The sequence below is a fragment of the Rhinatrema bivittatum genome, chromosome 4 (genome assembly GCF_901001135.1).
Source record: "Rhinatrema bivittatum chromosome 4, aRhiBiv1.1, whole genome shotgun sequence".
In the NCBI taxonomy this organism is placed as follows: domain Eukaryota; kingdom Metazoa; phylum Chordata; class Amphibia; order Gymnophiona; family Rhinatrematidae; genus Rhinatrema; species Rhinatrema bivittatum.
In genome coordinates this window covers 243,930,136-243,956,045 of record NC_042618.1, presented here as the reverse complement: position 1 = coordinate 243,956,045, position 25,910 = coordinate 243,930,136, and the positions used below count along the sequence as shown (strand labels likewise).

General features: G+C 40.9%; 1 protein-coding gene across 1 annotated transcript in view; it reads right to left on the bottom strand.

Moving 5' to 3' along the window:
* The window catches only part of MRPS35 (mitochondrial ribosomal protein S35), a 157,780-nt gene that overhangs the window by 54,270 nt on the left and 77,600 nt on the right, over nucleotides 1–25,910 (bottom strand). The window contains exons 6-7 of the mRNA XM_029599983.1: nucleotides 22,589–22,698; nucleotides 9,585–9,654 (exon numbers count right to left, since the gene is read on the bottom strand). Coding sequence (XP_029455843.1) covers nucleotides 9,585–9,654; nucleotides 22,589–22,698 — 180 coding nt within the window. The remainder of the gene's footprint in view (nucleotides 1–9,584; nucleotides 9,655–22,588; nucleotides 22,699–25,910) is intronic.

Genomic DNA, 25,910 nt, shown 5'->3' with positions numbered 1-25,910 from the left:
ACCTGCTTGGGAGTGCAGAGATGGGAAGAAGAACTGGGAGGGGAACAGTGGACAGGGTCAGTAGGAAATGGGGAGCAGAGCATTCTAAGGGATGTAGAGAGTACAGCTGAAAGAGGAGAATTAAACCCCCTCCCCAAATATAACATTCGCAGTATTCCCATGCAAGAGGGAGAGAATTAAGAGAGTAGCGAGGTAAGGAGGGGAGAGAGAAGATAGATTAGGAGAATGAGAGAAAAGGAAGGTTGAGAAAGTATGGTGGTGGCAGGAGAGGGAAGAGACTGATGTGAATAGGTTTGTTGGTGGGGTGGGGGAATGGAACAGGAGGGAGGAGACTGGTAAGGATGAGCTGGCATTGGTGAGAAGAATGAATTGTGATACTTTGAGTGTTTCCCTGGCTTTTGTTTTGGCCCCATGAGTCTTTCCCATGTTCACATTACCTGTTCCTCTCTGGTAATTTAAATACAGGCTGCTCAGTCATATTCATAACCCACTATGTTATGTTGTTTCTCTTTTGCTGGGGACACTGTAATTTGTGTTTTCAGCACGCTCAATCATTTTCAAAAGACAGGCTCATACGTTGTCGCCTGTCGTCTTCTTTCTGCAATACCTTGTAGTTTATTGGACATTAGTCTTTTTTTCCCTTTCCTTTTCAGTTATTTACAACAATCCTTTATTTATCCATTCTACCCCATTCATGATTTTATAAACTTTTATCATATTCTCTCTCAGCTGTCTATTTTCCAAGCCAAACAGTCCTAACTTGTATAGCTTCTTTTCATAGGGAAGCTGTTCCATCTTCTTTATCATCTTTATTGCTCTGCTCTGCACCTTTTCTAGTTCCACTATATCTTTTTTTTGAGATGAGGCAACCAGAACTATGCACACTATTTAAGATAAAGTTACACCATGGATCGATACAGAGGCAATATGATAATCATCATTTTAGTCTCCTTTCCTTTTTGAATCATTCCTACCATTCTATTTGCTTTTCTGACCACTGTCACGCAGTGAGCTAAGGATTTCAATGTACTGTCCACAAGGACTCCACAGTCTTATTCCCAAGTGGTGACTCCTAATATGGAATCCAGCATTGTGTACCTGTAGTTGTGATTCTTTTTTCTTATGTGCATCAATTTCCACATTAAATTTCATCAGCTGCTTAGCTCCTAGTCTCACAAAGTCCTTCTGAAGTTCCTCACTGACTGCTGCTGTTTTAATAACTTTGAATAATTTTGTGTCATCTGCAAAACTGACCATTTATGAACATGTTAAACAGCACAGGTGCCAGTACCAATCCTTATGGTACTCCACTAATGACCTTTCTCCATTTGGAAAACTGTCTTAATCAGTTACTCCTATGCCATAACTTTTTACTTTCTTGAGATATTTCTCATGGGAGAATTTGTCAAATGCCTTCTGAAAATCCAAAAACACTACATCAATGGGTTAATCTTTATTTACATGTTTATTTACACCTTAAAAAAAACCTAATAGATTTCTAAACGAAGACTACCCTTTGCTAAAACCAAGTTAATTCCTCCCCATTAAACTATATCTATTGATATGATCAGTAATTTTGTTTTTAAGAATGGCATCTACCATTTTGTCTGGCACCAATATCAAACTCACCAGTCTAAAGTTTCCAAGAGCCCTTTTTGAAAATCAGTCTTACATTTGTCACCTTCCGGTCTTCAGGAACTATGGAGGTTTTAAATAAGTTACAGATTATTAGGAAGAGGTTTGCAATTTCATGTTTTAGTTCTTTTAGCACTCTGGGGTGGTTACCATCTGGTCCTGGTGATTTGTAACTTTCTAGCTTTCTATTAATTTGATCTATTACATTTTCTATCACAGATTTGTTTTAGTTGCTCAGAATCATCACCATAAAAGAATATTTCCAATGCAGATAGGATTCCAACATCTTCCACAATCAATACAAAGACAAATGACTCATTAAGGCTCAGATTTAAAATGACTCATTATGGCTCAGATTATGCATGCTGGGCCAATTTTCAAAGGCCCAGTCATAAGTCCTGGGGCCGAAGAAAAGGGGTGCGGCTAGAGGGATCGCGTGCCAGCTGGGTGCTGGTGCGAGCTACTTGCGCCTGCCCTGAGGCAGGCGCAAAAGGTAGGACAAGGGTTTGGGGGGGTTAGGATAGGGCTAGGGGGGTGGGAAGGTTAGGGGAAGGAGTAGGAAGGTCAGGCTATGGGGAAGGGAAGTTCCCTCCCAGGCCGCTCATAAATTAGAGTGGACTGGGAGGGAACTGGGGAAGCCCGCAGGTGTCGGCGCATGCAAGTTGCACTAATGTGCACCCCCTTGCGTGTGCCAACCCCAGATTTTATAACATGCGTGCACCAACGCGCGCATGTTATAAAATCGCGCATCCATGCATGTGCACCGGGTAGCACACACACACACGTACTTTTTAAAAATTTACCCCTGTTTTTCTGCTATTTCCTTGTCATCCCTGAGCACCTCTTTTACCCCTTGTTCATCTAGCGGCCCAACTGACTCCCTCATAGACATTTTGCTTTGAATGTACTTTAAAACATTTATTTTTTGTCTCTTTGGCAAGCTTCTCATTTTCTCTGGTCTTACTAGTATTTCACATCTAACTTGCCTGTGCTTATGCTCTTGCCTATTTTCCTCATTCGGGTCTGCTTTCTATTTTTCTCATCACATCACCATTAAACTGTTCTTCCTTCAATAATTTTTAATGCATGAAGTATGTTTTATATAGGCTTCCAAGATGGTATTTTTAAACAATGTCCATTTCTCATGTAGATTTTTAACCTTGGCAACCGCTTTTAGTTTTTTATTTATTTTACACTTATATTCCACTGTGTAAAACCTTTCCAAGCATATTACAAAATCATTAATAATACGAGATAAGTTACACCACATTAACAACATAAACCGAAATCAGACATAAGTGACAAATAATAAAAGCAATCAGTGCAAAAAGAATCAATCATAAAATATAATATTCTGTGATTCAAATAAAACTGCAAAGATCAAATGTAGTCAATGAAAAGCATAAGTAAAAAGAGGGCTTTTAATGTGTTTCCTAAAAATAAGATAATTACTTTTCTTAATAGTTCTAGGGGATAATGTATTCCACAGTATTGCACCCACTATTGAGAGAGCTCAACTAGATGACATTTCTTAAATGAGTTCACTGATAATAGGAATTTCCCTGGTAATCTGAGAGGGCAAGCAATAGAAAGAGGCATATAAGGGCTCTTTAGATAACTAAAGGCCTGCCCATGGAGAACTTTAAAGACCAAGGTCAGAGCCTACAATCTACTAGAAGTTAATGCAGGACTTTCAGTACTGGGGACATATGAGTATATCTGCTCTGATACTTCCCAGGCAGATGAGTTTTGGACAAATTATAGAACTTGCTGTAAATATGATGGCATGTCTAAATAGAGTTACTTCAATTAATATTACTAAGTACTAAGGTTTAGAAATTGGTAGCCTACAATAGAAATTGTAAGTGCCATAGCAACCACAACTTGTAAAAACAGATGTTTGCAACTGCTTGTAACAAAGAAGGGATTCTGAAGCTGATGTTAGTCTACTTGGGGAGTCCAGTAATCTGGAAGGTGAGGTTTATAGGAAATGCACAATATTACATCAGATACTACTGCAATTAAGAAGAGATACAATTTTAAATTGTTTAGTTGCAAATTAGGGGAGTGCATAACATTTTTTTTCTCCCCATTTTGTTTTCGGGTCTGGGGAGGGCCATTTCGGTCCATTCCCCAGATCAGAAAACTTTTGTCTTTCTATTTCTGTGGGAACCCCCCCAAACCCCCCCTTCCCAACCCTTTAAATTAATTAACAATGCCCCACCCTCCTGACCCCCCCAAGACCTGCCAAATTAATTAAATACACCCCCCCCCCACCCTCCTGACCCCCCCAAGACCTGCTAAAAATCCCTGGTGGTCCAGCGGGGGTCCAGGAGCGGTCCGGGAGCGATCTCCTGGACTTGGGCCATCGGATGCCAGTAATCAAAATGGCGCCGACGGCCCTTTGCCCTTACTAAGTCACTGGGGTCGACCAATGACAGCGGTAGGCCCTGTGGCATAGTAAGGGCAAAGGGCCTTCGGTGCCATTTTGATTACTGGCAGCCGACGGCCCAAGCCCAGGAGATCGCTCCTGGAGCCCCGCCGGACCACCAGGGCCTTTTGGCAGGTCTTGGAGGGGTCAGGAGGGTGGGGGTTGTAGTAAATTAAGTTGGCAGGTCTTGGGGGAGTCAGGAGGGTTGGGGGGGGGGTTTGTTAGATTTTTAGTTTTTTTTATATTCGCTCCATAAGATGCACATACATTTCCCCCCCAGTTTTGGGGGAAAAAAAGTACGTGTTATGGAGCGAAAAATACGGTAAGTTCACGGCTCTAGAACAAAACTTTGAAAAGGGAAACTTGGACAAAATAAGAAAAATAGTTAGAAAAAAACTAAAAGGTGCAGTTACAAAGGTAAAAAACAGTGTGCAACAGGCATGGACATTGTTAAAAAAATACCATCCTAGAAGCACAGACCAGATGAATTCCATGCATTAAGAAAGGGGAAAGGAAGGCAAAATGAGTACCAGCATGGTTAAAAGGTGAGGTGAAAGACTATTTTAGCCAAATGTTCTTCATTCAAAAACTGAAAGAAGGATCCATCAGAAGAAAATAGGATAAAGGAAAAGCATTGGCAAGTTAAAGTAAGACATTGATAAGACAGGCTAAGAGAAAATTTGAAAAGAAGTTAGCCATAGAAGCAAAAACTTACAATAACAACGTTTTTAAATATATCAGAAGCTGAAAGCCTGCAAGGGAGTCAGTTAGACCGCAGGATGATCAAGGGGTTAAAAGGGCACTTAGAGAAGATAAGGCCATCCCGGAAAGATTAAACGATTTCTTTGCTTCAGTGTTTACTGAAGAGGATATTGGAGAGATACCCATTCCAGAGAAGATTTTCATCGGTGATGATTCAGATCAACTGAACCAAATCACGGTGAACCTGGAAGATGTGGTGGGCCTGATTGACAAACTAAAGAGTAGTAAATCACCTGGACTGTACAGTATACACCCCAGGGTTCTGAAATAACTATAAAATGAAATTTGTAACCTATCATTAAAATCATCCGATGTATCTGAAGATTGGAAGATGGTCAATGTAACACCGATATTTAAAAAGGGATCCAGAGGTGATCTGGGAAACTATAGACCAGTGCTTGGAAAAATTATGGAAACTGTTATAAATAATAAAATCACAAAACATTTAGATAGACATAGTTTGCTGGGACACAGTGTTACGCTCCTGCCCACAAGAAGCATGGGCAGGCTCTTACCTTCTCACAGACAGCCAGCCAGGCTGCTGACGCTGTTGCTTGCTTTCTCCCTGAATCAGCTGGGACTCCCCGCAGCTGTTGCCATGCGGTCGGCTCCTGTTTCTGCCTTTCCCCGACGTGCTGCTGTGATCCCGGGACCTTTAGCCAGCAGCGAGACCGTCTCTCCCAGTGCCTGCTTCAGCCCGGGTCCTTGCCTGGCAGGGAGCCATCCCTGCCGGTGCCTGCAGCTCTCTACTCTGCCTGCAGTCTTACCTCTCCTCCTGGGGCTGTCTTCACGGCATGGAGCCGTTCCTGCAGTCAGCCCTTCTCCTGCTTCTGTTCTCTCACAGTTCCCTGCAGCCAGCACTTCTCTCTGCCGGTGCCTGCAGCCAGCCTTACCTTCTCTGCTTCTGTCCATGTGGCTGGGAGCTGCTCCACTGACCTGCCTTCACCCAGCTCCAGTCCAGGGTTGCTCCGCGGCTTCCTTGGGCCCTCCACGTGGCTGAGGACGCCACCAGCTGCCAGCTCTTCTCTCCAGCCTTCTAGGGCGCAAGCGCGCGCCTCTCTGCTCCTCTTAAAGGGCCAGCCAGGTGTGGCCCCTGCTGACCCCTCCCTGGGCGTTGTCCACCTCAGCCCTACTAAAGGGCTCAGCTTTCAGTGTGTCTTTGCCTTCGCAAGGAGTTGGTCACTCCTGAGATCCTTCGCTCCAGGAAGTCGTCCGTGTTCCAGCACTTCTGCAAGGTCCTGTGTTTCGTGTTACCTGTCGGAGCTCCTCGTCCAGTCCTGATGTCTGCCTGCCGTTCCAGTCCCAAGGTCTGTCTCTTGATCCAGTCCTGATGTTCCTGCTGTTCCTGATGTCCATGTTCCAGCCCTGAGGTGTGTCTCCTGTTCCAGTATCTGTGTTCCAGTCCTGATGTTCCTGCTGTTCCTGATGTCCATGTTCCAGCCCTGAGGTGTGTCTCCTGTTCCAGTATCTGTGTTCCAGTCCTGATGTTCCTGCTGTTCCAGATATCCTTGTTCCTGATCCTGATGCTTTAACCTGCCTTGTGCTGCCAGGAGAGCAGCGTATCCTTGCCTTGTGCTGCCAGGAGAGCAGCGTATCCTTGCCTTGTGCTGCCAGGAGAGCAGCGAACCTTCTTCCTCTTTCCTGTGCTCTCCCGCTCTCTGCGTGGTCCGCGACCAGCCTTCCAGGGCTGAGTAGGGCACGCTTGAGGCAGGGTGGTCCGCGACTCAGTCCCGCGGGTGGTCTGAGTAGGGCACCCTGAGGGACGGTGCCCATGTCTTCCTTCAGCCCTTGTTCCTGACTCCACCTCTGTGCATCCAGTACCTCGTCCTGAGTCCACGTCTGTGCCTGTCTACGTCTATGCATCCTACACCTCATTCCTGAGTCCACGTCTTTGCCTGAGTCCACGTCTATGGATCCTGCACCTCGTCCTGAGTCCACGTCTATGCCTGAGTCTACGTCGTTCCTGAGTCTCGTCTGAATCCATGTTCCAGTCATCGCTGTCCTGGCCTCCATCCAGCCTGCCGCTTCGTGCCGTACCCTGCGGCAGGTCCGAAAGGGCTGGGAACGGTCGGAGGACTGTTCACAAGACCAACATTGCGTTGTTGGGTCTTCCGAAGCGTGCAGGTCCGGAGGAGGGCCTGTCTTCCATGTCACTCCAGCCCTGCTCCCGTCCAGCCCATGCTCGGGCATGGCACGCCTCCCACGGCACTTCTTCAGAGTCCTCTGGGGTCGAGCAGTGGCCCAAGGACACACATCACCCAGGAGTGGGATCGCTCTCCTAGCGCTCCACAACACACAGCCAGCATGGTCAGTTTTCACAGTGGAAAAAGGTAAACAGTGGAGTGCCCCAGGGATCTGTACTTGGACCGGTGCTTTTTAATATATTTATAAACAATCTGGAAAGGGGTACAGTGAGTGATGTGATCAAATTTGCGAATGACACAAAATTATGCAGAGTAGTTAAATCTCAAGCAGATTGTGATGAGTTGCAGGAGGATCTTGCGAGACTGGAAGACTGGGCTTCCAAATGGCAGATGAAATTTAATGTAGAGAAGTGCAAAGAGATGCATATAGGGAAAAATAACCCCTGCTGTAGTTACAAAATGTTAGGTTCTATCTTAGGAGTTACCACCCAGGAAAGAGATCTAGGCGTCATAGTGGATAATACATTGAAATCGTCAGCCTAGTGTGCTGTGGCGATCAAAAAAGCAAACAGAATGTTAGGAATTATTAAGAAGGGAATGGAAAATAAAGCTGAGGATGTCATAACGCCTCTGTATCGCTCCATGGTGAGACCGCACCTTGAATACTGTGTGCAGTTCTGGTCACCACATCTCAAAAAGGATATAGCTGCACTGGAGAAAGTGCAGAGAAGGGTGACCAAAATGATAAGGGGCATGGAACAGCTGCCCTATGAGGAAAGGCTAAAGAAGTTAGGGCTGTTCAATTTGGAGAAGAGAAGACTGAGAGGGAATATGATAAGTCTACAAAATCATGAAAGTACTTGAACTTAATGTAAATCAGTTATTTACTCTCTCAGATAATAGAAGGACTAGGGGACACTCCATGAAGTTAGTAAGTAGCTCATTTAAAACAAATCAAAGAAAATTATTTTTCACTCAGCGCATAGTTAAGCCCTGGAATTCATTGCCAGAGTATGTGGTTACAGCAGTTAGTGTAAATGGGTTTAAAAGAGGTTTGGATAAATTCCTAGAGGAAAAATCCATAAACTGCTATTAATTAATAAGCAATAGTAGCTTGAGATTTATTTAATGTTTGGGTATTTGCCAGGTACTTGTGACTTGGATTGGCCACTGTTGGAAACAGGATACTGGGCTTAATGGACCCAAGCATGGCATATCTTATGTTCTAAAAGTCGCTGATGCCAATACTGAATGGGAGGCAGGAGCGGCAGCCATGTCCTCTTCGCAACCAAGAGAAGGATCGGTAGTTGACACAGGACTGGTGGAGACCATGGTGAACTCCCGGGAGTCTTTGAAGATGATCTCTCCTCCCTACGGGTTCACTTTGGGGGGGTTCTTTCACGCACCGTACTGTCCCCGTGCTCAGCACCATGCATTGAATGGGATGATGATGACGCTCCTTCGGCTAACCCTTGATGGGTTTTCACTGGCACTTTAGATGAACCAGAGACCTTCTTCAACTGGGAAGAGCTGGGCGATGGCCTGTCTCCAGATTCCCTGCTGGCCACTGGAACTGAGGGACCAGAGGGCCCCACCGATGCCGATGACTCTACATCCATCAGTGTGGCTCCGTGGTTCTTTGACATCAATGCCTCTGATGCCAATGGATCGTCTTCTGGGGCCTAAATAGACATTCCATCAAATCGAAACAGGATCGGCATCCTTTGGGGGTCATTTCTGTGCATTTCCAGCAAATTCGGACATCATGCAATGCCCTCAAGCAGAGAAATATCTATCAAGGGGATCTATGATAGACGTAGTCCTCTGGCATCGGAGGCATTGCTGGAACCCAGTCAACATGGTGTCACAATGCAAAAGGGATTCAAAATTAAACTCTATTGTGGTGGATAGTCAATGGCTATAAGTTTTCCATGCTGGGCTCCACTGGATGATGTCACCCATATGTGAGGACTTGCCATCCTGTTTGTATTCAGAGAAAAACAAATCAAGGGGTTCAAAAAACATGCTTGGGAACTGCTTTAGAGAAGGGTCAGTTTGCGCCGTCAGATGACATCATCCACATGTCATGGCTAATTCAGCCCTGCTTGTCAAAGGAGAACTTTACTTTTCTTAGTTTTACATTTTCTTTTCTTCCCCTTTTTATTTTAATCATTCTATGTATTACTTTGGCAACACGCATAAAATTGTCATATCAATAAATTTATCTGAATAAAACATGAACCGAGAAACCTGACTTCTTTGGAAACAAGTTACATGGTTACATGTACCTTGTTTGGAGGGATAACTAGACTGCATATTTCTAGCTTCCATACTGACTGCATAGTATGCTCAGGACAACTGATGCTTCAAAATGTCAGCAAAAGCTCTTTCGTAAAAGTTATATAATCAACTGCAACTATTCGTATTCATTCTAACAATCATTCTGATTTATTAAGTTTTCCCCCCATATACACAGTTTCCCATAGACACAGAATGGGAGGAGGGAGGGAAATCTTAGGAAAACCAGGTCCAAAATGTAGACAAAAAAAAAATGCAACCTAAAAGCAACGATATGGTAGCCCTGTTAATCCATACTATCTCCAAAAACTTACCCAAGATTCATGGTAAAGGACAGTTAGTAAATATATTCCATAGTCATAGTTTTGCCTCCTTAGTGGACACCTGAAATTCAAAAGAAGATACATTTGAGATGAACTCTGTATAAAGCATTAGTACTACCTAAAATATAAAATCAACATACCTGTTTTTGTGGCTCTGTTGCTTCTTCTTCCAGCCTATGCCTATTAAATTTTCTTTTCTATTTTTTTCAACATTTTGTACTATAAGGTTAGCACCTTGTATTGTGACCATGTTACTCGTGTCCATCCCATCCCACTTTAAAAATCTCATTCTAGGAATCCATTTTACAGCAAGTCATCTACAGTAAGAGTTAGTGGGTCTGCTATCAGCTAACAAATTAGTGAATCTGACTACCCACTGCCCAGCAGAAACATTCCAGTTTTATATGACTGAATTTCCAATGCCATTTGTGCACGTTGAACAGCTCTGTGCATATAAATGGCTGTTATAAAATTATTTTATAAAATTCCCTGGGGATTAGTGCGCATAAAAGTAACCTGATTTTGTGCATACTTTTATGCATGGCGGAGAGGCATTCTGAAGGAGTGGTGTTGGGACTTAATGTACCCCTACACAAGTTATGACCTTCATAGAACAACTGTAACTTTGTATGGCTGTGTTTGTGCAAGCACCAGCTCACTTACACAGGATTTTCAAAGCAAACTTGTGTATATAAATTTGCTATGGTATTTTTTTTAATCCCAAAGATAACAAGAAGGACAAAGTTAAGTGCTTGTTCACTTTTATTTTATTTGCATAAAAAATACCAAAAAATATACCTGGACTTTTGGCTGATGATTATTTAAAAAGCAAAGAAGGTTTTCGGACTGGTATTGCTTAGTATGATGGTCCTTATTCAATTTCTTTAAGTAAGATTTCTTGTGCGCTCTAGCGACTCCAGTATTAACATATTTTCGCTTTGAACATTTGTGCATGAAAGGTAAATGCAGACTTTATCCCTATCCACAGCCTTATAAAATCATCCTCATAATGCCTATTTCATAAAAAAATTAAAAAAGAAAATAGTAATTGGTAATCTTATCACTAACATTTAAAAACAAACAAACAAAAAAAAAACCCACTAACATTTTTTTTTCTATAGTATGGAACCACTTATTTTTCAATTTTCCTCATATTCTTTCTAGGGTCTTCATAATCTTTCCAAAAGAATCAACTAAACTGTGTGCATTATACGGCAAATTTTGGACAGTTACTACCTTTCAGGCTACTGAAGAAAAAACTAATTCAACTGCAGAGGAAGGGCTTCATTCACCAAGACTTTTTTCCCATTCTATATTTATGGGAAAAATGAATAGCGAATCAAGTCCCAAGTTTGTACCTGAAGCAATGGAGGGTAAAGTGACTTGCCCAAGGTCAAAAGGAGTGGCAGTGGCACATTAAGGAATGGTTCGAAATCTGCTGCTCTAACCACTAGGCCACTTCTCCACTCCTTAATGCATCCCCAGCCTTTTCACTACCATTTATGACAAAGAAAGAGGAGTGCCAAAACCAAGGCTTCATGGGTATTTCATTCTTGGTCACCTCGGAATTAATACACACACATATATATATATTTTTTTTTTAATTGGCAACATACAAAGAGTAGACCCATAACAGTAAGATAATAGAACAGTAGGTCCATAAATATCATATACACCATGGGTCACTATAATAAAATATACATAACAGTGATAAGTATTATAGATAATCTATATAAATAAAAATGTTAAAAAGTTTGTACGAAATTGCTAATCTCAGCAACCACTGAACCGATTGCTTTCAAATTTGGACACAAGCTTCACCTCACATATGGCAAGGTTCTTCTACACTTACATTACATATATGTCACACTGGGGGCTGGTAAAAAAGTTTTAAAATTTGGTTCCACAAAACAGCGACATCTGCTGGACATAAGCGCAAGCTCTTACACCTTGCACAAACGCTCACACCCCACACACACATGACCAATGTTTGGGATTCACACACCCTCCGACCAGACACAAATCCACCCTCTTCACACCCCCCCGCACAAATGCCAATTGTACTTACTTCACACACCCTCGCAACACACACAAAAACCCACAAATTTCCAGCATGCTACACCAGGAGGCCATTCACATGCCACATGTTTGCAATTCCCACACCCTACGAACTCACACAAAAACACCCTCCTCACACCCCCCACGCCCATGACTTTTCCACTTACTGCCTACACCCTCCGAATGCACGCAAAACGGCAGAATAGTTCGGGCTGCTCCAGCGGGGGGGGGGGGGGGGGGGGGGCAACACCGCTCCGTGACACATCGCATACACTACGGCCGTCGGCTGCCAGCAATCACAATGGCGCTGACGGCTCTCTCCCTTACTAGGAACTCGGGAACGCCAATGGCGGCAGTAGCCCATGTGACATAGTGAGGGCGAGGGCCCGTCAATGCCATTTTCTGGACTGGCAACCGGCGCACCTTCGCCCTTACTATCTGAGCGAGACGACCGCTCCCATTGCTCCACCCCACTGACAGAGTAAGTTCTAACAGCCGGAGACAGTTTCAGTGCTGGCTGCTGAGGGCCCGGCGCCAATACTTCCATGCCGGAACGAACGCCCGCTCCACAGACTACCATTTTTGACAGGTATCGGCGGGCCTGCAGGGGGGGGGGGGCGTGGGGATGTTCTTGCGTCCATGTTCGGGGGGGGGGGGCAGGGGGCGGTTATCCCCATTCTCTTTTCTTTCTTTTCCACTTAACCTGGCTCTGCCACTGCAATGCGTGGCCAGGTACAGCTAGTAGTAAATAGAAGTATTAAAAACAAGTATCTTAAAAGAGATAAAAGATCCAAAAGAAAGAAAGCATTGCCTTATATTCCCCTATTTTCCACTCTCTTCCCTCCCTCCCTTTCCCTTCAGGTACAGTAAGAAACAGATGGCAAAGATTTGTATTAATAGGCAAAATCTCTTAAATACCCATAGAGCCTTATTCTGTAACTTAAAGCACAGAATAACATGGCCAACAACATAAACCACAAGCAAGTCACAGGTTATATATTGAATACAGTCTTATGCAGCTAGAGCATTACCAATGAAAAATCCAGTTTGGGAATCAGGTGGTAAGGAGTCAATATACTCTCCTCAAACTTCCCACATTTGAGCCTTTTTTTTTTGTTTTTTTTTTTTTTAAGAGGGAGCCTTCTTTACCATTAATTATTCAAAGCTGATCAGTTTATAAATGTGCTGGTTCCATTGGTCAAATAAAGTTACTGACTCCTTTGTCCAATTAGTAAAGATTACTTGTTTAACAACCACAGCGACTTTATCCAAAAATAGCTGTCTAGATTCAGGAAAAGGTGGATGAACCCCCTCAAAGACCGAAAAGCCATATTCTCAGGGGCTAGGGGAATGGGTACCTCCCATAGGCCTGGATTTATCAAAATGCACTAAATATCGCATGCAATAGGAAAAGGGGCGTGTTTTATGGCAAAAGGCAGTTTATCGCAAAGTGCACTATCTTACGTATTAGCGCAAACTGCGATAACTTTTTCGCACTTTATGATAAGTGCCAGAATTGTATTTCCTACATACAACCACTGGGGGGAGCATTTTAAGCTGCTGGAGATCCAGCCTAGCTATCAGGGCCCTTCTACAACAACTGCGGGAGGGGGGGGGGGGGGGGGGAGAGAGAGACTAGCCATAATGCCCTCATACTAGGTAGATATTTATACCTCTATATGAGGCCTACCTAGTCACTCGAGGTGAGGTTTAGGTATTAGTGTAGGGGTTAGGGGCCACTTTGACATTCAAAGTGACATGTACGAACAGAACAGTGCTCTCTTGTGAAGATTTGATGACCTTCTGAGTGAGGAAACTCACACAAAGATGAGATTTGTGCAATGTTCTCTCAACCTAGCTTGATGTTACCCAGTGGTTGTAGAAGGGCCCTGATAGCTAGGCTGGATCTCCAGCAGCTTAAAACTACTAAAAACGTGTGAAAACATCACATAGTGCGATAAAGCCCCATTGCATGGCTTTATCGCACTATGTGATGTTTTAACTACACTATGAAAAAGGTGTAGTTAAAATATGCGTTAAAGCTGAGTGATATGGCTTCGCAAATTATGAAGCCAGCCCACTTGGCCACACATCCCGCCCCAAACTCCTCCCCTTTTTCTAATTTACATCGCACTAATCGTTGTGGCATTTTTGCGTACGTTAAAGGCGTTTTCGCATGTGAAAACACCTTAACACATGCGAAAACGCCATATAGCACTTTGATAAATGACCCCTATAGTTGGATAATGAAGTGCTGTACAGCACTCCAGAATCATTGAATAACAGCACATGAACAGAAACTATGGAAGAGATTTCCTTTAGCCACCAAGCATTTAATACATATATTAGAAGGGACCAAACCTATCCAAAATGCTCTTGCTTGTGAAAGATAAACTTGATGTAAAAATGTATACTGTACTTCTCATAGCCCTTATGTTTTCCTAAATAGAATTTATATTTGCAAAGCATTTATTCAAATCAGCAACACACACTTCTATGGATGGCATGTTGCTCTACCTTGCCAACAAGCTATCATCCACATCTAGACTCTGTATGAGTTGAAAAGCTTTATAGTATTGAGCGCATATATGACACTTGCCATCTTCACCACCTAGCATTTCATCTAATTTGGGAAAACCTCTATATTGAACATTTTCTTGCAGTAACTTTGTAGGTACTGCCGGACTTGTAAGTATCCGTAAAAATCTTTAGAGGGGAGGTCAAACATTGTTTGCAAATCTTGGAAGCTAAGATCACTTGATCGTGAAGTGAAAACAGCTGAGAAAAGTGTTGAAGGTCTCGTTGATTTCAGCAAGCAAATATAGGATTAAAGATCCCAGGGGGAAAAGTTTTCAATTAGCAATAATTGCAACTTGAATAAGCCTCATTGGCTACAATGCCCTTATCATGCATATTACCAGAATGGTTGATTAATGCTTTGTTAAAAGGGGGAATTATTGCTTGCTGTTGCTTGTAATGTTTATTGATGTTTTACTGGAACAGTGTGTTTACTTTGCTCTGTATTCCTGTGTATTGGAATAGAAATTTGTTAAATAAGTTAAAAAAAAAAAAAAAAGATCCCGGGGAAAACTCCAGGTTCCCCTGGATTGGCAGAAGTGCTGTTTTTATTACTCCTAATTGTAAAGATAGACACAGCACCAAGCAGCCCTACAGGAAAGTATCAGAAAATTACATTTTAATGCTTCTGGCAGGTTTTTATGTGAAATCTGCAGAAGGGCCCCCAAAGAAAGGGGGCATACCAAATTTTGTAGATATATTAGCGGAGTGCTATAAGAGGTTTCAAACATCCAGTCCCTCAAATGCCGTGATAAACAAGCTATGTTTTATTGACGTAAATTAGGGCAATTCAACCCCCCTCCCCCGACTTTGGAATCTTCATCAGAGTTTTCAAGGGAAACCTAGGATGCTTCCCCCCCCCCCCCCCCCAATAAAAAAGAACCTACACTCTTATTAATTTCTAACATATCCTGTTTTCTCAGCCATATGGGTAACATTTGCAACAAGTAAAGCCATTTTCAGAAGATAAATTCCCCCAGGTAATGAAAGAGGTAAGCCATGTCAGGAGTGAAGAGTTGAAACAAGTTTTCATTTTAAAGGTCTCACAATAGAATCATATAGTAATCACTATATTCACATTACCAGTCAATTGTAGATATAATTGCATTATTCTGTATTATTTAGTAATCTCTATTTTCATATTATAACATATCTAATGCACTAAACAAATATAATCTAGTTAGTTATTTATGTTTTGCTGTTAAGCTGTTAATACTGATACCCTGTAAAATTAATTGGTTATACTGTAAAGCTCTGTTGCTGAAACATTGTTACATGTAAACCGATATGATGTCTAAAAACAAATGTCGGTATAGAAAAACCCTAAATAAATAAATAAATATAATTTTCCTATATGTACAGTGATACAGATTCCTAAGTATTTCATCTCCCCAGCCACCCATTTCAAGGGAAAATTCCCCTCCCAATTAGCCTGAAGCTTGCCAGTCACATCCATAGCCTCAGATTTGTCACAATTTTTAAGTCCATCAAACATGCCAAACTCTTGTTGAGTTTGTAAAACAGCATTACGAGAAGTGTCTGAACTTACTAAATAAACTAAAACATCATTGGCGAAAACCGCTATTTTAAATTCCTGATTATTTACTACAAACCCTTGAATAGACGAGTTGCAAGCAATTTTCCTTAGGAGGGGATCGATTGACAACCCTGTGGGCAACCCTGGCAAACCCCCCTCCGAATGTGTATATTGTCGGAAATCGTATTATTTACCAAAATGTTTGAGACGGGGTCTTGTACAGTAGGAAAATGTATGTCAGCAAGGGACCCTATATACCAAATCTTCTCAAAACCAAAAACATGCAGGCCTAAGACACCCTATCAAAAGCTTTTTCTGAATTAAGGCCTGTAGCCAAGGCCCGGGTATGCGACAGACTGCACGCTTCCTTAGTAGTAAGTAGTTAAAGTGTATGAGAACTCGCTGCCCTATTTTTTTTTTTTAAACAAACCCCACTTGTCATGAAATTATTGAAGGGATTACAGTACTCAACCGCTCGGCAATAATGCAAGTATAAATTTTCAAGTCACTGTTTAGTAATGAGATCGGCCTTTACGAAGAGGTCACCTCAGGATCTTTATTGGGTTTGGCGAGAACAGTAATAAAAGCCTTATTAAAACTTGATGGAAAGGCTTGCTTCTGAAAAGCATTCATAAAGAATTTACTTAAAAGGACTCGCCAATTGGGGACACAGCAGTTTGTAGAAATCCGCTGTATAGCCATCAGGGCCAGGAGTCTTATGAGATTTACTAGACTGATCACTTTCATTACTTCAAAGCTACTGATTGGACAGTTTAGATATTACTGAGGTAAAATAATATCTTTAAAGAAGGCATCTTCCTCCTTTTGTCCTCCTAACCTATCATTTGCATATAACCTTTCATAAAATGTCCTCAATATTTCTATTTCCTTACTTTTAGTCTTCACCTGCCCACTATCAGTCTTTATACTTTCTATGAAAGTTTTCCCTTTCCAAAATTTAACAAACCTAGCCAACAGTGTGTGCCTGATTTATTCCCAAATCTGAAAAAAAACATGCTCCGAGAAGTGTAAAGATCTCTGGGCTCTCAGATGTAAATAGGAATTCAGATCATTAAGGGTAGCATGATAGCGCTTTTCATTAGATGAAGTAGGGCAATGTGCTAGTGCCTGCTTCACCTCTTACAACTGACCTTCCGAGTATGGACTTATTTAGTTGTTTATTCTTACTAATACTATATACCATGATCTCCCCCTTCAAAACAACTTTATAGGTTTCCCAAAATAGGGGAGGGTTATCTTTATGCTGCAAATTGCACTGGGGAACGCAATTTTTGTTGAGTTAGATCTGACACTTGTTTTTGACTAACTTTTGATATCTGAATCAAAAAATGACCCCAGTTTTTCTCTATCACGTTAACTTTTAAATCTCCGCATACTCAATTTTCCTTTATTTGAAAAAATTTCTCCTTTAGAAATGTTCAAAAAATACTTGATGGAAGTACTAAAAAATTCCTAAAGAATTGATGCCTACATTGGCAAAAATTTATATGACAAAAACTGTTTCTACAACATCAACTGATCAAGTGCCTGAGTTAGACATGAACTTGACACAATTCTTAGAAACATCTGGGGAAATAAAACCTACTAAAAGAGGAACTATGTTCATACAATGTGTTTTCGCACAAGATAGAGAAATGATATTAAAAGCTTTTTTCCGCAATAGAAAGATACCTTTTTTGGGGCAGTCCATTTGGGTTTTTCCAGATGTCACACGTTCCACTCAGGAACGTAGGAAAAGATTTATTTCATTGCGGAATGATGTGGTGGGCATGGGAGCCAAGTTTACTCTTAGGTTCCCATGCCAATGTATAGTGAATAAACAAGGGGTTAAGAATGTATTTTTTGAACCTGATCATTTACAAACCTTTTTAAGCTCAGGTTCCTTGGTAAGTCAAAATCAAGGTATATCTTGATTTTCGGTTTGAGATGATAAATGCCACTAATGTCTCTATTTCCAACATTACAACAAATGAGATTTTCCAAATTTCTTTGATCGCTCAAGAATAGGAGCTGTCTTTTGTTTCATTAATATTACATGGAATAATGTTGCAGCTATCTTATTCTATGTATAAAGTAATAATATTTCAAAAATATTAATTGTTTAAAGATAGTTAACTGCATCAATCCATTGTATTTTCTCTCATGTTTTTACCTGTATGGAAGGTTAAAAATTCTATAAATAAATTAAAAAAAACAAAAAAACAAAAAAACTTTTAAGGTACAGGATACCCTCCCTTTGTCCCAAAAATCATACAAAATGTACATAACAAAGGAAATAAAAGAAAAAAAATTACCTGAATATACTGTTTATTTAGAGTTATTTTATTCATGCAAAGGCTATATATTGTTACTGTAAGTCAAACTGTGTACAAGTAGTAAAGTTCTGCTACCAAACATACATATTAAGGTAAAAATTTACATTTATAGGTTTTCCGGCAGTGTTCAATCTGTGGACAATCTCGCCTGATGCTCCAACAATAGTCAGCCATCATATGTACATCCCATCTACCCTGATACCGTGCCTTCATGACCTTCAAATCTTGATGGAATTGTTCTCCTTGCTCATCAATGACTGCACCAAGGTTTTTCGGGAAGTCAGCAAGGTGGCTATGCAGAAAATGCACCTTGATGCTCATGTTGCAACAAAGCATTTTGAAGCTCTCCAAGAGCTTCTGGACAATTTCGGTGTAATTCTGTGCTTGTGTATTTCCAAGAAAGTCCTTGACAAGGTTTCTGAATGACAAACAAGCATTCTTTTGGAGTTATGACACTGTCCCGACGAAATGTTCATCTTTAATGAGCTGCCGAATCTGTGGACAGTCAAACACACCGGCCTTTATCTTTTCAAACGACAGGCTAGGAAATGCCAAAATGAGATACTTGAAAGTCTTCAGTTGGCAAAGCTTTAACAATGTTGGGTTCCATATTAGGTGCTACAACCCAAGAAAGAGATCTAGGCGTCATAGTAGATAACACATTGAAATCGTCGGTTCAGTGTGCTGCGGCAGTCAAAAAAGCAAACAGAATGTTGGGAATTATTAGAAAGGGAATGGTGAATAAAACGGAAAATGTTATAATGCCTCTGTATCGCTCCATGGTGAGACTGCACCTTGAATACTGTGTACAATTTTGGTCGCCGCATCTCAAAAAAGATATAATTGCGATGGAGAAGGTACAGAGAAGGGCTACCAAAATGATAAGGGGAATGGAATAGCTCCCCTATGAGGAAAGAATAAAGAGGTTAGGACTTTTCAGCTTGGAGAAAAGACGGCTGAGGGGGGATATGATAGAGGTGTTTAAAATCATGAGAGGTCTAGAACGGGTAGATGTGAATCAGTTATTTACTCTTTCAGACAATAGAAAGACTAGTGTTCATACTAGGGGGCACTCCATGAAGTTAGCATGTGGCACATTTAAAACTAATCGGAGAAAGTTCTTTTTTACTCAATGCACAATTAAACTCTGGAATTTGTTGCCAGATGATGTGGTTAGTGCAGTTAGTATAGCTGTGTTTAAAAAAGGATTGGATAAGTTCTTGGAGGAGAAGTCCATTACCTGCTATTAATTAAGTTGACTTAGAAAATAGCCACCGCTATTACTAGCAATGGTAACATGGAATAAACTTAGTTTTTGGGTACTTGCCAGGTTCTTATGGCCTGGATTGGCCACTGTTGGAAACAGGATGCTGGGCTTGATGAACCCTTGGTCTGACCCAGTAAGGCATGTTCTTATGTTCTTATTTTTAAGGGAAAAGCTACAGCTTTCTTTGGAAAAATATTCCACCCATTGAAAAAATCTTCTTCATAGTTAATAAGAAAAAAGAAAAAAATGAAGATTTAATTCAATCTCAGCAATTGAGTAACATCACAGATTTCTTAGAAAAATCGATGGAAGAACAGGTGGAACTAAGAGGAACTTTGTGTGTAAGATTCCTGAGAATGGAGGACAGAGATAACATACTGAGGCTATTTCTCCGCAATCGAGCAAAGCTTTATTTTGCACAAAAATGTGGATGTACCCGGACATAAACAGGCCTACTCAAATAATAATAATAAGAAATTTCCTACAGATGAGCCAGGAGGCTAAGAACCTGGGGGCTCAGATGGTTGTATATTTCCCCTGCAAATGTGTTGTAAAATACTTGAATGAGAGATATGTGTTTTTGGAACCCCCAGAGCTCAGGAAATTCCTGGATGCTAGAATCTCTAGTTATTTTTCAGCTTGGTCACAGGTTTATAGAGAATCAAGCATTTAGTCTCCCCTTATTAATCGGGAAGTTAATAATAGAGCGATTATAGGAAAATTATCTGTCTTGGATCTCCGGATTCGTTATTAAAGGTCAAATACAGTTTAAAATTTATATGTTGGCCTGTTTAAAGAAAGATTTTCTTGCTATCTTTGATTGCTGTATTAATGTAACTGGGCCATTATATATTTTTGTTTTGGGCATTCCTGTTTAAATATTTTTCTGTAATGACCATATCATTGACAAGTGGAAATTACTGTCTATATTTTGTTAAAAGTGCATAAATAAATAATAATAAAAAAAAAAAGAAGCAGCAAAAACAAAAAACTTTTCCATCTCTGCACGGGTCTCAAAAAACGTGGATTGCTCTTTATATCAAATTCTCAGTTTGGCAGGAAATTGAAGAGTGAAACAAATGTCTTTTTGAATCAACGATGCACAAATAGGTGAAAAGTCTCTCCGCAGCGCTGAGACCCGTACCGAATAATCCTGCGCAATCCAGATCTTTTGATCTTGAAATCTGAGATTTGGTACTTTGTGCACAACTTGTAGAATCTGTTGCTTAAGTGCAAAGTTCAATACTTTTGCAATGACTACCCTAGGCCATGAATCCGCTTCCCGTTGGGCACCCAGCTGATGGGCCCTTCGATTTCTAAGGACCCACGCAAATCTGGAAGATACAGAACCTCAGGTAACCAAATCTAGCAGGACTTTCCTTAGATTCTTATCTATAGACTCAGGAAAGCCAAAGAATCGCAGGTTAGATCTTCGTGATCTGTTTTCCAGATAGTCAAGTTTATCGGCCTGCTCAGCCACTCGTTTCTCTAATGTGTTTAACTGTAAGGGCAAACACATCACCTTCTAATAAAGAGACACGGCCTTCCGTCTGTTCCAGAAATGGGTTAAGATCAGAAATAGTCGATTTGAGATCAGTTATTTATTTATTTATTTATTTATTTGAAACATTTATATACCGGCATTAGTAAGCATACATCATACCGGTTCACATTGTAACTGAAAGGCTGAAATTACAATCAACGGGGAGGGGAAACAGGGAGGAATATACATAGAGCAGAGGGCAAAGAAATTAAAGCAATCAAACAACTGTAACAGGATATTTACAGGTATATATATATATACAGGTCTATAAATAAAGGCTTATATATAAAGGCTTAAGCAGGTTACTAACTGGAGTCTATATACAAGTTATTTGTTCGGAGATGCTACTTCATTTTTCGCCCAGGGCTGCTCGAGTTACCTCCTTAATATCAGCAAGCATCATGTCCTCTGCATCGTCCTTTGCAGTCGCCATCTTGGTTTCCATGCCACATGGTTTATCCTTCTCCTTTCTCCCTGCCTTAGCCGGCATAATGTGATTTTTGCATGAATCGGACAACTGACATATGTCCGATGTATGAGAAAGGGATGAGGCAGGAATAACACCTCTGCGGGTCAGATTGCCGGCAACTGCAGGAGCATAGCACCCAGAGGCGAGAAAGACACATCAATCTCAGATCACCACAACATGTGACCTCCCCCCCCTGGGATTTACATATGTTAATCAAGAACCATTTTTTCTAGCACCCAGTTATCACAGGAACAGTCCTCAGTAGGAATCTATAGACTGCAGCTCCCTTTGAAATCCAGTAAGCTTGCATCTTGAATCTCACTAGTAGGTACTGTTGTTGCACAATAGCTAGGATTTCCTCCTGGCTCCTCTTCTGTGGACTATGCAACTGCAGCATCTCTGGTCCATGCAAGCCCAATAATCAGATACTGGGTATTCTGCATGATAGTGGTCAGTTCTGCCATTGGCACTGAACTGTCCTTGAAGGAAGACTTTTGACCATCTCTGGTTTTTAACATTCCAGTGGTACTTGGGGCAATTTTAGCCTTCTTCCATTTGATATCAGCAGTAGAAATATCAAAATGCTAGGACAATACTTCTTCCAAAAAGATCTTCTCTCAAATATGTGTATGTGTGTGTGTGTGTAAAATGTATACACACACATATACAAAACTAAGCAACCATGAGGCAAATCTTTAGAGTTATTAAAACATTCTTGTTAAGTCAATAAACTCATAGCTATGAATCTTACAGTGAACACCATTTTATTATTCAAAGAATATACCAATACTGCAGCTGTTGTAACTTCTGGGATTACTTTTTAAAATTTTATATCATGCAATAAACAGCTTTTGTACTTATACTATAGTAGCAGCGGCTACATGTAAAAATGAATTGAATGTTTATTATAACAACTTTCTTCAGTCTGCACACTCCTAAAACATTTATTTACAGCTGCAGCCTCTTTTCTCATGCATGTACATTGTTGTTACCAAATAACTTACTCGGCTTTAAAAATTATGACTTGGAAAGAAACCAAGTTGAAAACAGAAAAATATAATGCTGGTAGTAAACACACCGCCTCTGTGTATTTTGTGTCCGAAAAGAAACTTGAGTTTTGTAACATAAGAATTAACATGAATACAGCATGCCCTTGCTGCCCTGGAGAGTGCCCCACACTTCTAATATTTTCTCCTGTGTTACCATACCTGTCTGCTGTGATGGTAAGCGTATCTGTGCCTTTGCAGTACCGCTCTCCTACAAGTTTAATGAGTTTCTTCCTTGCATGATCATCCAAGTTTAGACTGGAAAGCTTAACCTTAAGGGGAAGAGAAAACAATCTCTTTACTGTTATCTGTAAGCCAGGACATATATATAATCAAATAGTCTTCACAGGCATTGTCTCTTCTCTCAATTTTCCAACACACACATTTTCTTCCTCATAGCTCATAAAATCTATCTTCACCAAAAAGGCAGTAATTACTTATTTTATTATTAACCTGACAATAACTTGATAAAAATTACTCAGTAGAAATAAGTTTGAGATGACTAAGGACAAATATGTTTCTCTGCTTTCTCCCTAATTCCTCTACTATTTGTCCTCTCATATCTCTGATTCTCACTATATTGGTAGTCATTTCTCCTTGCTTACATGACCAAGCTCCTTTAGTACCTAGCACTACTGCTAAGTAGCTACTACTGAAAATACATTTGCAGAACTTTTCAGCACTAGACTAAACAATGGGAAATACTTCATTCTACTATCATTCTTTCCCTATGTGAAGAAAAACATTCAAAGGTAGACAAAATCTGACCAGTTTTTTTAAAACAAGGACATACATTTCTGTTTTTATATGCTTCAGTATGCCTAAAACAATTGCTGAATCAGCTCAGTGTTCTATTGGTATTGTCTTATGGAAGCAAAGATGTAATCACAGGCAAATAATGCTACATATCATGGAGCTTCCAGTTATCTTTACCCATTTTAATTTTTCACATCTGCTGGAGGAAACACCGCTACTCTACTACACCCTCAAAATTTAGTTTTGCTTATCCCTTTTACCATCTATCTATAATTGAAACTGCTGATCACAAAAAGCCTTTACCAATATTAAAATATGTTAGATTCAAATATAGGATCACAAAAAAGCTATGTTCTTTGATACGCCTTCCCACAACACTTTTCCCACCCCACCACCCAAGGTTGCATGCTCAGGTGACTTGGCCTCAGGAGCTGGACAGACATTGCATTCTAGACACTTTTTCAGCAGTGATTTAAGGTCTGCAATAGAGGCAACTGATTTCTTTCTGTTCCAAGGCTTGAGTATTCTGTCTTCGTGGAGCAGACCAGCCCTGCTAGCCCAATCAAATGAACATGATAGCTTTGTTAGAGCATCAATATCTGAACAATAAAGTCTGCCTGTATAGACTTTTAATTTCTCTGTTTTTCTATGTGATGAGTTCTTCCCAATGCACTTAAATTAGTACTACGGAGACATTTAGTCTTATAGCAGAGGGCACAATCTTCTTCAGTGACATCATCAGTGGTATATAGGATGCTGCAGCACAGGCAAGCACAACTGAAAATTCCAGATGGTGTCAAGCTGGTTTTTTACACGATAAAGAGTGTTTTCCTATGTGGGTCCATTTCTTTGGAATACACTCCTATATGCACTTAGATCACTAAATTTTTTTTTTGTTTACAAAAAAGCTTAATAATTCACCAAAGCCTTTGAATGAATTTTATTTGTGACTATATTTTATTTTATTTTATACAACTTGTATTTGTTTTTATTGTACACTGCTTTGTAGCCATTTGGGAAAGGCAGTCAAATTTGAAAATAAAAAGCTAGTATCCTTATGTCAAAGTAATGGGAAAAAAGGTGAAATTTAAACTTAACTGTTAATTTCCTTTTCTTGAGTCCTGTTAGACCAGTTCTGATGTATGGGAAATTTCCCTCTCCACAACTGCTGGAGACAGAGTGAACACCTTTTTCTCATGTGTACCTATAAGGAAGGTGTGTCCCTTGGTACTTGGCAGTAACCTTTTGTCAAAACAAAAGTTGACAACTACCCTATCCTAATTTGGAATGAATATCCATAAACATTAATTATGAAATAAAGGAGCAGGAGGAAGAAAGAAAGATCAAGTAACCTTCTCTAGGTGCTTTCCTGCTCCATTTGGCTATAATCCTCTTCCTTCCACTTTATTTTTCCCCCCAAGAAAACTGTAGATGGCACTTATTTCCTATGCCCCTTACCATGGGATATGGGTTGAAGGGGAGAAAAGGGTAGGCAAGATAGCGCATAGCTCCCGGCTAGTGTCAGGTTTTGGCAGCATGGTGTTCCTGGATGGGTTTTGGACTTGTTTAGCAGGACTTGAGGAAAGGAAATAAAGAGGTAAGTTTAAATCTCACCTTCCTTATCTTCCTGCTAGATCACTCCTTAAGCATAGGAAATATCTAAGGTAACACTGCCCTGGCCTCCATCCGGCCTGCTGCTTCTTGCCGTACCCTGCGGCAGGTCTGAAAGGGCTTGGAACGGTCAGAGGACTGTTCATAAGACCACCATTGCGTTGTTGGTCTTCCGAAGCGTGCAGGTCCGGAGGAGGGTCAGTATCTCCGGCCATCTCTCTTCAGTCCAGCCTCGCTCCTGTCCAGCCCATGCTCGGCACCTCTTCAGAGTTCCTCTGGGGTCGAGCCGTGGCCCAAGAACATACATCTCCTGGTAAGTGGACCGCTCTCCTAGCGCTCCACAACAGCTGTCCTATTGCCACCCATGCCTTTCTATGAAGGAAAAGTGACCTCGACCACCAATAATATTTTTATTCTGAAGCTCCCTGGCCTCTTTCATCCTGCAGCAGTTGTTTCTTCAATCCGCGGGAGTTGGGAACCCTGCGGGCATGTTATCACTGCAACGCTGTATTTATGCATGAGAGGCATGGGTCTCAGCGTAACATCATGATACCCTCTCCTGATGCAACAAATCAGCTGCTGCTGCATGTCAATAGTTGATATAGTGCATGTCAATAGTGATATAGTTGATATAGTGCAGGGATCAGCTGCCATAGGCAGCTGATCCCTGCACTATATCAACTGTCTTACCTTTTTCTAAAAGTTTATTTACACCTTCAAAATAATCTAAGATTGCTAAAATTATATTGATTCTTCCCCATTAAGTCATATCTATCTATATGGCCTGTGATTTTGTTTTTAAGAATAGCTTCTACCACTTTCCCTGGCATAGACATCAAGCTGATCAGTCTATAGCTTCCTTATCACCCTTGGAGTCCTTTCTAAGAATCAGCTTTACATTAGCCACCCTTCAAGTATTGTGGCTGTATAAAATATGTTACTAGTGGTTTGTAACCTATTTGCTATTCCATGTTTCTTTTAGCACTCTGGGGTGAATGCCATTTGGTCCTGGTAACTTGTTACACTTTACTTTCTTAATTTCATCTATTACATCTTCCATTATCACAGAGATTTGTTTTATTTGCTCAGAATCACCACCATGAATGTTTCAGATGTG